The sequence below is a fragment of the Balearica regulorum genome, chromosome 1 (genome assembly GCF_011004875.1).
Source record: "Balearica regulorum gibbericeps isolate bBalReg1 chromosome 1, bBalReg1.pri, whole genome shotgun sequence".
Taxonomy (NCBI): Eukaryota; Metazoa; Chordata; class Aves; order Gruiformes; family Gruidae; genus Balearica; species Balearica regulorum.
In genome coordinates this window covers 79,534,987-79,550,269 of record NC_046184.1, presented here as the reverse complement: position 1 = coordinate 79,550,269, position 15,283 = coordinate 79,534,987, and the positions used below count along the sequence as shown (strand labels likewise).

The 15,283-nt window shown below is 46.0% G+C and overlaps 1 protein-coding gene across 3 annotated transcripts in view; it reads right to left on the bottom strand.

The window, feature by feature from the left end:
• The window catches only part of ETV6 (ETS variant transcription factor 6), a 143,429-nt gene extending 128,412 nt beyond the window's left edge, over positions 1-15,017 (bottom strand). The window contains exon 1 of one of the 3 annotated variants that reach the window (XM_075760698.1): positions 14,599-15,017. In XM_075760698.1, the coding sequence (XP_075616813.1) occupies positions 14,599-14,631 (33 nt within the window). In that variant the 5' untranslated portion in view covers positions 14,632-15,017. The remainder of the gene's footprint in view (positions 1-14,598) is intronic. The other 2 variants (XM_075760706.1, XM_075760713.1) reach the window with 2 other exon arrangements.
• Positions 15,018-15,283: the final 266 nt, after the last annotated feature.

Genomic DNA, 15,283 nt, shown 5'->3' with positions numbered 1-15,283 from the left:
ACATATACCCAACCAAGCTATTCATTTTTGTGAGCAAGTAATTTGAATGGTGGGCAAGAAAAATTTTGCTAACCACTCAAAACTGTTCGGGCTGGCTCTGTTTCTCAGGTATTACATGGAAAGCAACCCAAAAATTGAACTTCCTCCATCCCCAAAAGTTATCATTCTAAGGACCTCAACTAATTAACTTCCTTAATTCATTTTGGCTTTTGTTGTTTGTTGGGTGTTTTTTTTCCTCTTTAGAAGATGAACATTTAAATATGCACGTGCTCACTATAATGCTTCAATTTAAACATGCTCTAAACCCAAGCTCTACTCCAGGCCAGCTGCTCAGTGTCCTTTGTACGTAAATCATTGAAGGAGCTATTTCAATGTCTTCGATCCACAGCTTTCACGCTTTCTTCACGGCTGTACCAACCACCTGCTGACAACCTGGGTCTACCTATGTTTATTTTTTAAATGAGGTTAAGAAAGTGACAGAACTTCGGCTGTTGTTTGGGGAAGGGTTTTTTTCCTCTTTTTCAACAAAAAGGAGGCCAAGGCCCATACAGCTTAATGAGTATTTTGTCATATTACACAGTGCTCTGTGGACCACTGATGGAAAACGGACGAGGAATTAGGAAAACTCAAGTCTAGGCTGAAGGAAACTAGCCCTCTCTGTCATCAGTATTTAAGTTCACCTTATAACTGGACTAGCTGAAGTGATGGTGACATAACTCTTCACCTCCTAGGGACATGCAGTAGGACCATGAGGTTCTCACCCCAGCAAGCAGGAAGAGCAAGCACGAGTGATGGGACAGGCCAGCCTAAGCACACTATCATCTGCAAACCAAATAGTGAGTGGGAGTTCCAGGTAGGCAGCAAGCAAAGGGCCCGAGGAGACCACATTGGTAGAGCACAGCATTATTTTGCTGCAGCTATAGGTACCAAGAGACTACATGAAGCCACTCCTCTCCCCATGTGTGAAGCAGGGCAACCCTAGTTCCCCACCTCACAGGGAACTGGCTGCGACAACAAACGTATTTAAACATTGAGCTAATGGAGACTTCTGAGTATCTTAGAAAGCATACAGACACCTCTACTACAGGACATGAGTTAAAACCTGTTGTTTCAGAGCCTTTTCTTTCCAGGAGCACTAGTACTATAAGGGTTTTGGTTTCAACTGGAACCAGGAGGCTTGTTCTGCATCTATGATGGCTTCCCTTATTTGCAAAGCTAAACCTTCATACTAAATTGGAGAAATACCCTTCATGTCAGCTGCTTTTCCATTGCTTCAGCCCTCCGTGGCTAAAGAAGATGGGTCTCACCACTAAAGCATTAAATGAAAATTCAGTATAGAAGATAACATGCAGAGGACAGAAAGAAGTTCTGATGAGCACTATATTCAAGATCTGCCAAGGCATTATGTCCAAATGTGTACAATTTTTCTAATTTTAAAATTTCCATTTTAAGGTTGGTGGTTTGTTTTTTTTAATTTAAAAAAACCTGAAGAAATGTGAAACTAAACAGTATTAAGATCCAGTCGTAACTATAACAGCAGAAAATAATTTTAAAGGTAAATTCCAAGTACAAAACTTTGCATCAAAGCATAAAAGAAAGTGCTGCTGTTCGAACGAGTGGGACCCATTATTATACACCTAGAGCCTGCCAAAGAGCCAAGCCAGCTTTTGGCAACAGGTATAGAGAGAATATTTCCTTCCTTCAGTTTAGTCAATTAGTTCATTACGACAACTAGTTTACCCAAAGCTGGAAAATGCTTTGGAGTTGCAGAAACAAGAAGCTTGTTTTCTTCCTCCAGTCAACAAATAAAAATGAGGAGTGAGGGAGCAAAATCTACTAATACTACATCAGCATGACAAAAAGCAATCAGTGCAATTAAAAAAAGATATTGCATTTGCTTAATAAAAAAGTTTGTTATTTATTAAGTAATATTACCTCAAAATGGACCAGATACTTCCTTTTCGTGTGCAATTATCATTACTTTTTTTTTTTTTTTTTTAAGAACTACTTTTAATACTCAGGTTTTTGATGGGATAGACTGCACTTGGGATTATATTTCACTGCAAAGCCAAGTGCAGTCTATCATAAACAACATGTAAAATTAAAAAAAAATAAAAATCAATCATCTAGCAAATAAAGTAATTTCTTATTTTCCAAAATAAAAACCTAACCAAATCTGTATAAGGCTATCCCATCACTTAAACAGATACTTGTGGACATTGTATAGATTAGCAGAACAAAGAACTAAATTTAGGTTAAAAGCTGTACTTAGCTGCACATCAGTATGTTTTAATGGCTATCCAACATTGTGAATCACTCTCTCTTTAGGAGAAAAACCTAAAAAGTACACATGCAAAACAATATCAGAATTGATTTTGTATATCCGTTTATTATTATTTTTTTAAGTGGCAAACAGAAGTCATCACAGTCAAAGCATGATGCAAGGTCTGTACAAATGACAGCATTTCTTAGCGAGTGAGTTCAGTGACTGCTTGCAACATTTGGCCAGGCAGTGAAAGCAGCAACTCCTACACCCGTGGCTGCAAGCTCCGGTTGGGACACCATTTGTCACATAGGTGAAAAAGTCTTAATGCTTCAGGAACACATTTCACATGGGTGATAATGGGAACTGGGAGACCTTTGGAAAAGCATAGGTCAACCCACATTTGGCTCCTAGAAGCAATGTCTCTTCCCCATAACCAGAAAACTTCCCTTTTTCAAATGCTGATCTGTAATTCCTCTTCCATGTATTCCCTGAAGGTTTTCCTCTCTTTCATTTGAATCTGGGTAATTAAAGCAACAAAGCCAATCTCTTGCTAGTCCTAGCAATCCAGACTTCACAAATCTGTCTCAGTCACAGACACAAATTCTTCCTTAGCTTTCTTCCCACTTCCAATTAACTAGTGTTCTTGAAATGAAGACTGCTGGGGCTGAAACTTAGGAAACAATCCAGAGGAGGCTAACAAGCACTTGAGACCAGCTTTCCAGGGTGCAAAATTTTACATTGAAGCATCTGAATGCCTATACATCATCAGATCAAGCCTATCTTGCTTGGGATCTTGTCCCCAAAAGACAAGAAGTCTCTGTTTCAGGAAAGGCTTAACAGACAGAAAAAGCAATCCTTCCCCTGTGTAATTATAGAGGGGTTTTTCCCCTCTGTACAGGTTGTTAGGCTTAATATCTTCCCTGTATTCTATCCTCTTTTTTAAAACCATTTGCACTTTTAGCTTCCACAGCATCCTGCAGCAGTGAGTTCCATAATTTAACACAGATGGAAGAAGTACTAATTTTAATCTTGCTGGCTGGTAATTTCCTTGCCTGCTCTAGTTTTGTACTATCAGAAATAATTGCTCCCCGTACTACACTACTGTGCAATTTTATAGATTTCTATTATACCTCCCTCAACAGTCTCCTTTCCAAGTCGAGGAGTTCTAGGCAACGTAGCTTCTCTTCCTATGGAAGTTTCCTCAGGCAACTTCACTGCTCATTTCTGTATCTTTTTCGGTGCCACTACAAACCTTCCCAGTAGTCAGGAAAACATGCTGTAATCAGAATCGATACACAGCATGGATTCAAACTGCAATATACAGATAATTTCTATTTTACTCCCTGCTCTTTTCCCCCTATAGTTTTATTTGCCTATTTGACCCCAAACTGAAAACTGAGCTCAGTTTTCTCTTTTATTCATCAACCAAATAATTTCCTAAAATACGACCCCAGCTGCCAGACCAGTTCCAGGAGGTCTATCAGCAAACAGGACTGAACAGAGCTCAAGGAGACCTTGCTGTTTCTGTTAAGCGGAAGAGGCATCAGTGCACTTCACTCAAAACTACCAAGGGAAAAAAAATTGACTACACTTTCTGCCCACTTCTCCAAGCCTGCAAAACTCGGTCCGTCAACATGGTTCAGTTGGCTGTGCATATGCTATTAATTCACTCTTCTTACTTTGAGGTTTAAAAGAAGTTGTAATTTGTCCCAGTTGGGAGGTAATAAAAACCAGTGCACGGTCAGTCACGGATGGCTCTGATGACTCAGCTGGTGTGAGGTAGCTTGCTAAGACACTATCTCCAGTGTGTTTGAGCCCAGTGTTTATTGTGCAACATGCGATACATATCTCAGGCCACATGCCATGAAATATTTTACAGCCCATAACCTTCTTCCCCTGGAAGCCACTCCCACAGTCTTCCCCAAGTCCTCTTCCAGAGAAGCCATTTGCTCAAGTCATTTGATGGTGACACAACCACTCAGACTGCCAACTGAGAAATATCTTTTACACCCATCAGCACTCCTGTTCCTGCAATCCAGGTGCCCTTCCTGGTACCCTGGGATTTACCAGGAATGAGTGCATCCTCACCCCTCTGTGAAAAGAGTTCAGCCCTTCATTTCCCCACCTCTAGGGAGATGGTGTGTCTGTCACTCCAGTCACAGCACAGCCCCATTCAGGCATCTGGCACCTACATGTGCCTACATCAGGCTGCCCGACCCAGTACAGCGCTACTCTAAACTGCAGGGAGCTGGTCCTCTGGAGCTGTGGTGAGGCTGCTGGAACCAGAGCTGCAACGGTAGAAAGGCAGCGGCATAGCTGAACACAGCCCATCAGCGCTACCCCCACTGCTCTGCAAGTTTCAAGTTGCAGCCAGTCTCACTCAGAGGTGCACACTGGAAACATACAAGTAGCTTCTCACAGCTGTGGCAGGGAGGACCCATCTGCCAGGGACTATTTTTTTCCAGTAGCCTCCAGTGATAACTGGGACCAACACCCTCACCCCAGAGGCTCTAGTTCCTTGCACCCTACCACCTCTAACCTCACTTCTGGACAGGTCTCAAAAGGCTTGGCTTTGCCTGTGTTTTAAAGCACAGGGCAGGCAGGAAGGTAAGAACTCACCATTCAAGAGGGAACATGGTGAAACAACAATCTCAAGTCCTCTTGTCCTTCAAGAAGGGCAAGAAGGACGACTCTGGTAACTACAGGCCTGTCAGTCTCACTTGAGTGCCTGGTAAAATTATGGAGAAAATTATGCTGGGAGTTATCGAAAAACACCTGAAGGACAATGCAGTCATTGGTCACAGCCAACACGGGTTCATGAGAGGAAGGGCCTGTCTAACAAACTTAGTTTCCTTTTATGACAAGGTCACCCATCTAGTTGACCACGGCAAGCCAGCTGATGTCATTGTTTTAGATTTCAGTAAAGCTTTCGATACTGTCTCTCACAGTATCCTGCTGGACAAAATGCCCAGCATACAGCTTGACAAAAACATAGTGCGATGGGTGAGCAACTGGCTGACGGGTCAGACCCAAAGAGTTATGGTAAACGGGGTTACATCAGGCTGGCGGCCAGTCACTAGTGGGGTTCCCCAGGGCTCAATTTTAGGGCCAGTTCTCTTTAATGTTTTCATAAATGACTTGGATGTAGGACTAGAAGGTGTCGTGAGCAAGTTTGCAGATGACACCAAACTGGGAGGAGCTGTTGATTCCATCGAGGGTGGAGAGGCCTTGCAGAGAGATCTGGACAAATTGGAGAACTGGGCAATCACCAACCGCATGAGGTTTAACAAGGGCAAGTGCCAGATTCTGCACCTGGGAAGGGGCAGCCCCGGCTATACCTACAGACTGGGCGATGAGACGCTGGAGACCAGCCATGCTGAAAGGCACTTGGGGGTCTTGGTCGACAGCAAGTTGAATATGAGTCAACAGTGTGCCCAGGCTGCCAGGAAGGCTAACCGTATTCTGGGGTGCATCAAGCACAGCATTGCTAGCTTGTCTAGGGAAGTGACTGTCACACTCTACACTGCGCTGGTGCGGCCTCACCTCAAGTACTGCATGCAGTTTTGGGCGCCACAGTACAAAAAGGACATAAAACTACTGGAGAGTGTTCAAAGGAGGGCAACAAAGATGGTGAAGGGTCCAGAGGGGAAGATGTATGAGGAGAAGCTGAAGTCCCTTGGTTTGTTCAGCCTAGAGAAGACCTCATCGTGGCCTACAGCTTCCTCACGAGGGGGAGCGCAGGGGCAGGCGCTGATCTCCTCCCTCTGGTGACCAGTGATAGAACCCCTGGGAACGGAATGAAGCTGCGACAGGGGAGGTTTAGGCCACATATTAGGAAAAGGTTATTCACTGAGAGAGTGGTTGGGCCCTGGAACAGGCTCCCCAGGGAAGTGGTCACAGCATAGAGCTTGACTGAGTTCAAGAAGCGTCTGGATAACGCTCTCAGTCATATGCTCTGATTCAGCTGGTCCTGTGTGGAGCCAGGAGTTGGACTTGATGATCCTTATGGATCCCTTCCAACTCAGGACATTCTATGATTCTCAGCAAGTTTGCCGATGACACCAAGCTGTGTGGTGTGGTCGACATGCTGGAGGGAAGGGTTGCCATCCAGAGGGACCTTGACAGGCTGGAGAGGTGGGCCCATGCGAACCGCATGAAGTTCAACAAGGCCAAGTGCAAGGTCCTGCACGTGGGTCAGCGCAATCCCAAGCACAACTACAGGCTGGGCAAGGAATGGATCGAAAGCAGCCCCGAGGAGAAGGACTTGGGGGTATTGATTGATGGGAAGCTCAACATGAGCTGGCAGCGTGCACTTGCAGCCCAGAAAGCCAACCGTGTCCTGGGCTGCATCAAAAGAGGTGTGACCAGCAGGTCGAGGGAAGTGATTCTGCCCCTCTACTCCGTTCTGGTGAGACCCCAACTGGAGTACTGCGTCCAGCTCTGGGGGCCCCAGTACAGGAGAGACATGGAGCTGTAGGAGCAAGTCCAGAGGAGGGCCACAAAGCTGATCAGAGGGATGGAGCACCTCTCCTATGAGGACAGGCTGAGAGAGCTGGGGTTGTTCAGCCTGGAGAAGAGAAGGCTCCGGGGAGATCTAATTGCGGCTTACCAGTACCTGAAGGGGCCTATAGGAAGGATGGAGAGGGACTGTTTATGAGGGAGTGTAGTGACAGGACAAGGGGTGATGGTTTTAAATTGAAGGAGGGTCGATTTAGATTAGATGTTAGAAACAAATTCTTCACCATGAGGGTGCTGAGGCACTGGAACAGGTTGCCCAGAGAGGTTGTGGATGCTCCATCCCTGGAAGTGTTTAAGACCAGGTTGGATGAGGCTGTGGGCAACGTGGTCTAGTGGTGTCCCTGCCCATGGCAGGGGGGTTGGAACTAGATGATCTTTGAGGTCCCTTCCAACCCAAACCATTCTATGATTCTATGATAATCTACCAGAAGAAAAAAGGATTACTTCTGTCATGGGGGGGAAGTCCGGACACAGACCTCAGCTGAGTTCCTAGAAACCAGGAAGGAGCTCCCCAATACTGCTGAAATGCTGGGTTTGCTCCATTTGACCTCCAAGTAGATCAGCAGAGCTTCACAGTGCTCCAGTCAATGATGGAAACCACTTTTATGTGAAGTCCTTTTTAGGAAAAAACAAGAAAGAGAAAAGGAAAACATGGTTTGCAGATACCAAATGCCTTGTTGTGGCCCTAATAACTAGATAAATCTGTCTCTGAATACTAGTACTACTATCCCTGGCACTTCTATTAACATTTCATTTATCTGGTAGAACTCCAAGCTCCTGGATTTCCACAGAATCCTGTACTATTTAGAAAACATTCCTAGTTTCTGTTAATAGATGCTTTGGAGGATCCCACTGAAGACATAATGGAAAAAATCACTTCAGCCACACTCTGTTGAAATTCAAACTATATAAAGAATCTCACTCTTTCCTGCATTCCATCAGTTTTAAGGATACTCTTTACTGGATGCCTCCTCTGTTGGTTTCCTCCAGATTAAACTCTCAAGACTTTTCAAAACAAATAATTTCCAAGCTTGATCAGACTCTACCTGAGCTAACTAGAAAAAAAAAAAAAAGAAAAAAGAAAAAATCCTACAACAAAACCAGACAAAAAACTCCAACCACAAAGAAAAAAAAAAAAATCAAGAAATCACTCATCATTACTATTTATAACCACATTTAGTTTTATTTTAAAATTAAACATTCAAACTCTGGATTTAATATTAGCCAGCTGTTAATAGTTTAACATGTAAAGCCCAGTTGTTACATTTAAAGTATTCTTGTGGAGTTGTACTAATACTTAACTCTTGCAGTCACACCCAATACTACTCTTGACATAATACACATCTTTAAAATGATTTACAATGCTATTTATTTCCATGTGCAAACATTCCATAGAACACCAGCATAAATACCACAGTGAGAATCTCTCTTTCATACTCATTTTCTCTCCAGACTCTCTTAACTAGGATAGTATTTGCAAACTGTACAAGAACAATACTGAAGCAAAGAAAGTGCACATGGCTTAACAAGCAATAACCTTTGGAAAATCATTTAGATGAAGAATCATTTATAGCTTTCCTTAACTGCTATAACCAGTTCACTTTGGAGCTCAGTAGCATCACAGAAGAGACGCAATACCATCTATCAGTGAAAAGCTTAACTCCTTTCAAAATCCTTTCTTTACCACTGCTCCAGGCATTCCATAAACAAGTTCAACTTCAGCTAGAGTTTTCTGCATTTATTTTCCTGCCAGCAATGGCATTTTTTGGGGGAAAAAAAATTAAAATCAGTATAATCTAGGCTTGAGTTCCATATGTTACTAAAGAAGTAGATAAAGAGAGTAGCTGTCCTCTGTGCTCCAACAAAACACTGCCTGAAGACAACTCAACACCACCAGAACCAGTATGGTCTAAATTTGGCTTGGGTTGCAGACCTAAAAAAAATAACCCACAATAGCAGGAATCATTTGCCACAACTCTGCTGTTAAAAGCACATGAGTTTTGGTGGCCTGTTTGGTCTCTCTGTTCAGGCTGAACCTGAGCATCTAACTGGGCTCAGTTTGGCCTCTTCATGATTGCCTAGAGGAACCTCCCACCCTTGGGCTGTCCTGGGCGGCCTCCTTCCCTCAAGAGGCACAGGGACACATTGTGACCCAAAAATTAATTGTTGTGACAACGCTAGCAGCTGACCACCAGCCACTGCTTTTGCCATGGAGTCCTCCCTCGTCAGATGATGAAGGTGTATCTGATCTAACAGAGAGGGATGCCCTTCTACCCCCAGGAAAAAAATATCACGTGGGACAACTGAGTATGCAGCTTGCTCTGCATTCAGCTTCAGGGAGCCCTGGGAAAGACAGTGGCCGGGGAAGGCAGCGGGGATTGCTCTGGCAGCCGCATCTGGCTGCCGTCTCTCCCAGGTGCTCCTGCCCTGGGCCAGGAGCAGGATTGCAGCAGAACAGCTATGCCTGCCTCACGTGCCCGCCTCTCCCAAAGCCAAGTTCAGTGTAGGCTGTGGGCACAGAAATGCCACCCTGCCCGCACGTGGCTGATCCAGCCGTAGGGATATGATGAAGCAGTAACCTCTGCTGAGCAGTTGGAGAGAGCAAGATGTAAGTGGCCCCTACTAAAAAAGCCAACAGCCAAACAACAAACATCCCCTGACCCCAAACACCCTGTGAAATAAAAGCCAGGAACAAATCAGATCACTCTGTCACTGATTTCTGTAATAAATACAATATTTTTTCCATGCTGCATTACAAATACTAAGCCTCACTACTGCCCTGCAGAGGTATGTTTGTTATTATTTTATGCCTGTTTCAGATAGGGAAAGCAAAGGCCAGAGAGAACATTTGCAGAAGTACCTGCTTTTGAATTGCTATCACTCTGGGGATGCCCAGTTGAAGGCACTGAACCACAAATACTCCAAAACAAACACATCCAAAAAAACCCAACAAATTAGCCAATTTCTGGATTGTAGGTCAGAACCACACTACTGGCAAAAAACACAGGTTGCCTTAGCTCTCCTTTCACACAGTAAGCATGTTATTAGGAAAGCTTTTGTCAGAAGACTTCAGAAGGCAAGCTATCACCAGTAAGCACTCGAGGACCCAAAAAAGGCAGAAACCTCACTTCTGTGTAACTGTACAAGACTTCACCTCCTGCTTATCATCATTTCTATCAGCAGAGCACTGCTGAGCCGCCTCCCTCCAAAAGGCACTTTGAGATGCAAGGTGTAATATGCATGTAAATTATCATTAAAGTATCCTCTGTTTAATTGGGGCATTTCAGATTGGGGCTGCTGTTTTAATGGGTTGCCTCCCAGGAAACTGACTTCACCTGTAATGACACAGTGAATAGTAACGACCAGTGTTTAATTGGGGCAGTGTTAGTAAAATTTTGCTTCAGAGGGATTAAATTTAGCTGGTGCCAAGGAGTTAAGTGATTAATCAGGTGTTAAATAGTATGTACTTCTAAACTCTAGTCTTCTCCCATTCAATCCTACACCCACTGAACTTAATGAGAGTTTTGTCATTGACACAGAAGAAGGATCCTCCTCCTGGTACTCAAGTTTGCTAATAAACGTTGAGGAACATACTCTGTACTAACAGCCTTGTTTAAAGGTAACAGGATTCTGGCTGCATGGTGCTGAACAGTCCCTCAGCATGGGAAGCCTGTGGTGGGAGAGAGCTCTTTGCAAAAATAGCACCAATGAAGTATTAGGAGACATAAAGCACTACTTAAAAAAACAGTAAATCTGGGGAAGCCAGTTAAGATTGAAAGCTCAAACACTATGCTGATTTTTTGCCCCTCGGCTTACATGAGCAGTCTTTTTTCCTTTTTTTTTTTTTTTCCCAAATGATTACAAAGTACATCCTCAAATCTGAAACGAGAAATGAGCACCAGTGAGATAAGTCCTCGAGCTACAGGGTTCCGTGCCAACTCCTGCGGTGCCCATGCAATCACAAGGGCCACCACGTACAGCTCACTGCAAGAGAAAGCGCTCACATCCACCAGCGTACAGCTGCATAAAATCTCCACTGGAGTCAGTTGTGAAACCTGACTCGCAAGAAGGTTCCGTGCATTCAGTGCTGCCCGCAGAAAACACTCTCGGCTCAAGCATCAGCCAGGAGCATGCAAAAGGAGCCTGGGCTCGGAGAATCCCTGGTCTGGGAGATCCAAAGCAACTGATTTCCCCCCAATATTCCCAGTATTAGTTCCCCCGCAACTCCACATTTGTGCCACCACAGTTGTTTGTATGGTCGCATGGTACATCAGACTAAGCAAGTGCACGTGCCAGATTTATAAAAATAAAAATATAAAAACCCAAATTAAACTGTGCCCTATACGCCTGCTGAATTTTGAGCCTTCATAGGACTCCACGGTGATATTCTCAAGGTATTTTAATTTCAGGAAAAAAAAAAAGGGAGATCCTCACAGTCAGAAAGCTTCAGGTGAGGTTTTAAACAGAATTCATCACCACATGAACCTTAATTAATCACAAAAATCATCACCTGTGTCTATACTTCTAGTCCTGTCTCCCTTTGTGTTTTTGTTCTCGTGTAAGCCTTTGCCAGGATGTTTATACTCTCCCTGTGCCTCAGTTCTCCCATCTGGGGGAGGAGAAGTGAGGCCATAAGGATCACTTGCCAATACTGTAAGGAGGGAGTGCCAATGTCGTGGCACTATTTATGATAATATATTGGCTAACTACTATGGCTCAAGCAGAGGAACTGGTTTACTACCAATGTAGACATCCCAACAGCCGGAATGAGAAAAAGTGTCAGAATATGACAACCACACCAGATGTCCCTTCCCAACCCACCTCGGAGTCAAAGCCCTCAGGCCATCTCGGGCTGGAGTCTGCCACAAGCTTGAAACCTATCAGTTCAGAGAGTACGCTGATGCCCAAGGTTGTACTGAATACTGAGCATCCAACCTTCACACTCATCTCTGACCCTTGAGATCTTATTTTCTGAACCCCAGCGATGACTTCTCTCTGCAGCTTTAAGCTCTTTACGCATACACTTAAATTCCTTACCACAATGGGTCTGCTTGCCATCAGCCAGGCAAGCACACACCCAAGCGTTGGCAAGATCAGGATGTTAGGCATTATGTTTCTCCTCTCTTGGAGAAAGAGTTAATGTAAGTAAGCACACATACTTGCCACAAAGCAAACACATATCAATATACAATCACACATACATACTGATAAGTACTTGACATGAACCGAGATATTACTGCAAGTTTATATTGATTACCATTAGTTAAATATATACCAAAACTTCACCTCTTCAAAGTTTTCCTAAATTTTATTAGCATGCTTCTCCAATAAGGTGAGATAGGGAGACTGTGCACTGAGCAGCTCAGGCATAAACAAAGCACTATCCTTCACTCACTCTGCTGAAGCTTTCCGTGGTTCATCGCCCCAGTTGCTGTGGCATTTACTGCATGCACTCTTGCCCCGTGTTGGAGGAGGAAGGGAAAAAAAAAAAAACAAAAACCATCCACTAGCACCACCACTTCTAGTTCACAGGCTCCTAATGAAATTCTGCAACACCTTTGCAGCACAATACTTGGCCACTTTTCTGAACAACACAGCAGCTTAGCAGAGAAGTTGGAGCACGGTGCGGAGCTTGCCCCTCTGCTTTGACCTCACGCTCTGTGCCGCAAGCTGGACCGGCATGCTGAAGAAATAATCAATTGTACTTGTATAATCACACTACCATTTAAACAACTCCTCTTAAATCCAGCTGCTGATTGCAACTACCTTTAACTCTGTCTCATTGAAACAAGCACCCAAAAAACAACGGAAGAGAAAAAAACTGAAGGGAAAGCTACCCAGAATGGTTTGACTGGTGAAGACATGCTATCATTTGAAATTCATATTTCTGTCTGAAAATATGTACTTTCTGTATTTGAAACTATTAAAATAATCACCAGTAGAGAAGCCAGCAACAGTAGTGTCTGTCTTCCAACAAAGATAACTGCAAGGGTCAACATGTAAACAAATTACACATTAAAAAATAAAAAGTTCAGACCACGGCATTTAAAATTAGTCACTTAAAAAAAAAATCAGTTTCCCATTATCTCTCTAAATGTAATGAATATTTGGCATTTAGTCATTTCAAGACTGAAAGATAAGTTTGCTTGTATCTCTCCTGCTATGTAGCTGATCCCTTACAGTATGACTCTGTAAGGGAGGTTAGGGAAGGACCAGTTTTACTGTTCCTGAAATCAACAGTAAATTTGCTGCTGACTTCAGTAAGAGCATATGTAAGCCTATTTTCAAAACAACACATCAAAAACAAGGAAACATAACTCATATGGCACTACTTGATCGTGACATTCATGTTGTTCTGTCCAGACAATGCATCCTACCTTTCCACAGGTTTTACCAGAAAAAACAGTAGTTATATTCCAGTTTATATATAGGGATCTGCCTAGTTAATTGAATACGTTTTGCCTGCATTAGCATTTTGCCATACTGTAAAGCGCATACAATACACCATTATCCAATTTGTCCATCTGTGTTATGAAAAGTCAAACTAGACTCTCTAAGCCACGAGACTTCATGGGACACAGGCCCGAATGCATTTAACTCAGCAAGAGAAAATACACCCAGAAGTTTTCAAATTGTGGTCACACCGTATAAAAGACAAGACTCCCACCGTAAACATACACACACACCAGACAGGCAAACAAAAAAAGCCATGCTTTTAAACTGAGTAAGTGTGTGTTTATTCTAGGCTCTTGCCCTTAGAGAGAGTCTGGAAGTCACCTTTTCCTTCCAGGCAGGGAGAGACAACCGCTAAAGCACTCTTACTCGGACAGAGCTAGTCGCAAGCAGAAGGGAGATTCCTGGCTGGCAACAAGGTAAAGCGACTCCTGAAGAAAACGCATGATTAAAACAAAACCAAAGGGTGAGGGAAGGAGAGAGGAAAGCACTATTTCTAGCAGGCTATAGATAGGAAGGGTCTGGACAAAAAAGTTAATTTTTTTCCGTTGTCTTAGCTTTACATATCACCTACACTTAAAACGAGAAACTTCATGGGGCAACCCCTTCTTCCACAGGCCAAGCCACGGAGAAACACATCCTCTGGGCCCTGGCAGAGTGAGCCCAGGCTGTGCAGCCCTGGCTCCCCTACCTGCTGACAGGCAAGCGATGCCAGTAAACGCAGCGAATAAAAATAAGTAATAATAATATGGATATCACAAGAAAGAAAAAATTAAAAGCAAAAAATAAAACGCCAGCCCCACAACCCACTGTTGGTGGGAGCAGCAGCGGCTGCATCTCCCTGACGGCAGGAAACTTTCTGCGAAGTTGCTGGTGGGGGACGGCGGGCAGCCAGCCCCACGGGAGGCCAGGCCAGGCCAGGCCGGGCCGGGCTCCGGGCTCCCTTTAAAGCACCCAGCGCGCCGCCGGCTCCTGCCGTGAAGAGCCACGCCGCGAAATCCCGGCCGCGGCGGCTTTGCTGTGCGTGTCCCCCCGGGGCAGGCGCACGGCGCTGACAACCGACGGGAGCCGCGTCCCCCCGTCCGCCTCCCGCGTCCCCCCCCAGCATGAGGGGCACCGCGCTCCTGACTTCCACGGCTGGGGGCTGCGCGCCCCGCAGACGTGAGGGGACCCCGACACCCACCACCCCCGCCCCGCGACCGCCCTTCACGCGAGGAAAAAAAAGAAGAGGAAGAAACAGTTATTTTCACCGAAATAACCCGGGGCAAAACACAGCACCCACCGCCCTGAGGTACCGGCGGGCGCGTCCCGCGCTGACAGGGGACGGACGGACAGGGACGGACAGAGGGACGGGGCTTTACCTTGATGCAACACTGAGCAGGAGCCTCAGACATCTCTCAGGAGGGAAACGGCGAAGCCCGGCGGGGCGGGCGGACGGGAAGTTCTCGGGCTTTCCCCACTTTCCGCTCTTCTCCCGGCCCGGCGGCGCGGCGCGGCCCGACCCGGCCCGTCCCCTCAAGGGGAAGTTACTGCCGCCACCATCGCCCGGCGGCGGGCGCGGCGCGGCCCGCGGAGCTGCCCGGGGGAGGCGCCCCGCCGCCGGAGTCCCCTCCTCAGCGCCGCCGCCGCTCCTCTGGGGGCGCGCGATCGCTCCCGCCCCCCCCCCCCCCGCGCGCCTGTGGCTCTGTGTGCGTGTGCGTGCGTGTGTATGTGTGTGTGTGACTGCGCGCTCTCTGCCCGTGGAGTCCGTGTGTGAGCCGGTGCGCGCGCGCGGCACGGGATGGGGGGGGGGGGGTCCTCGGGGGGATGGGCGGGGGCTCCGGCGCGAGGCGGCGGGAGGGGCGGGGGCTGCCGCCGCGGCCCCGCTCCCCGCCGGTGTTTTCCTTCCTGGAAGAGAGAAACCGAAAGGCGGCGGGGGCCGGGCCAGGCCTGGCCGGGCGCTGCGCCCCGCCCCGCGCCGCTCATTGATCCGGAGTTTCGGGGCCGAAACTGACGTGGGTTCCCGGCACCCCGCACCGCCCCTTAAAGGGGCCGCGCCGGCAGGAG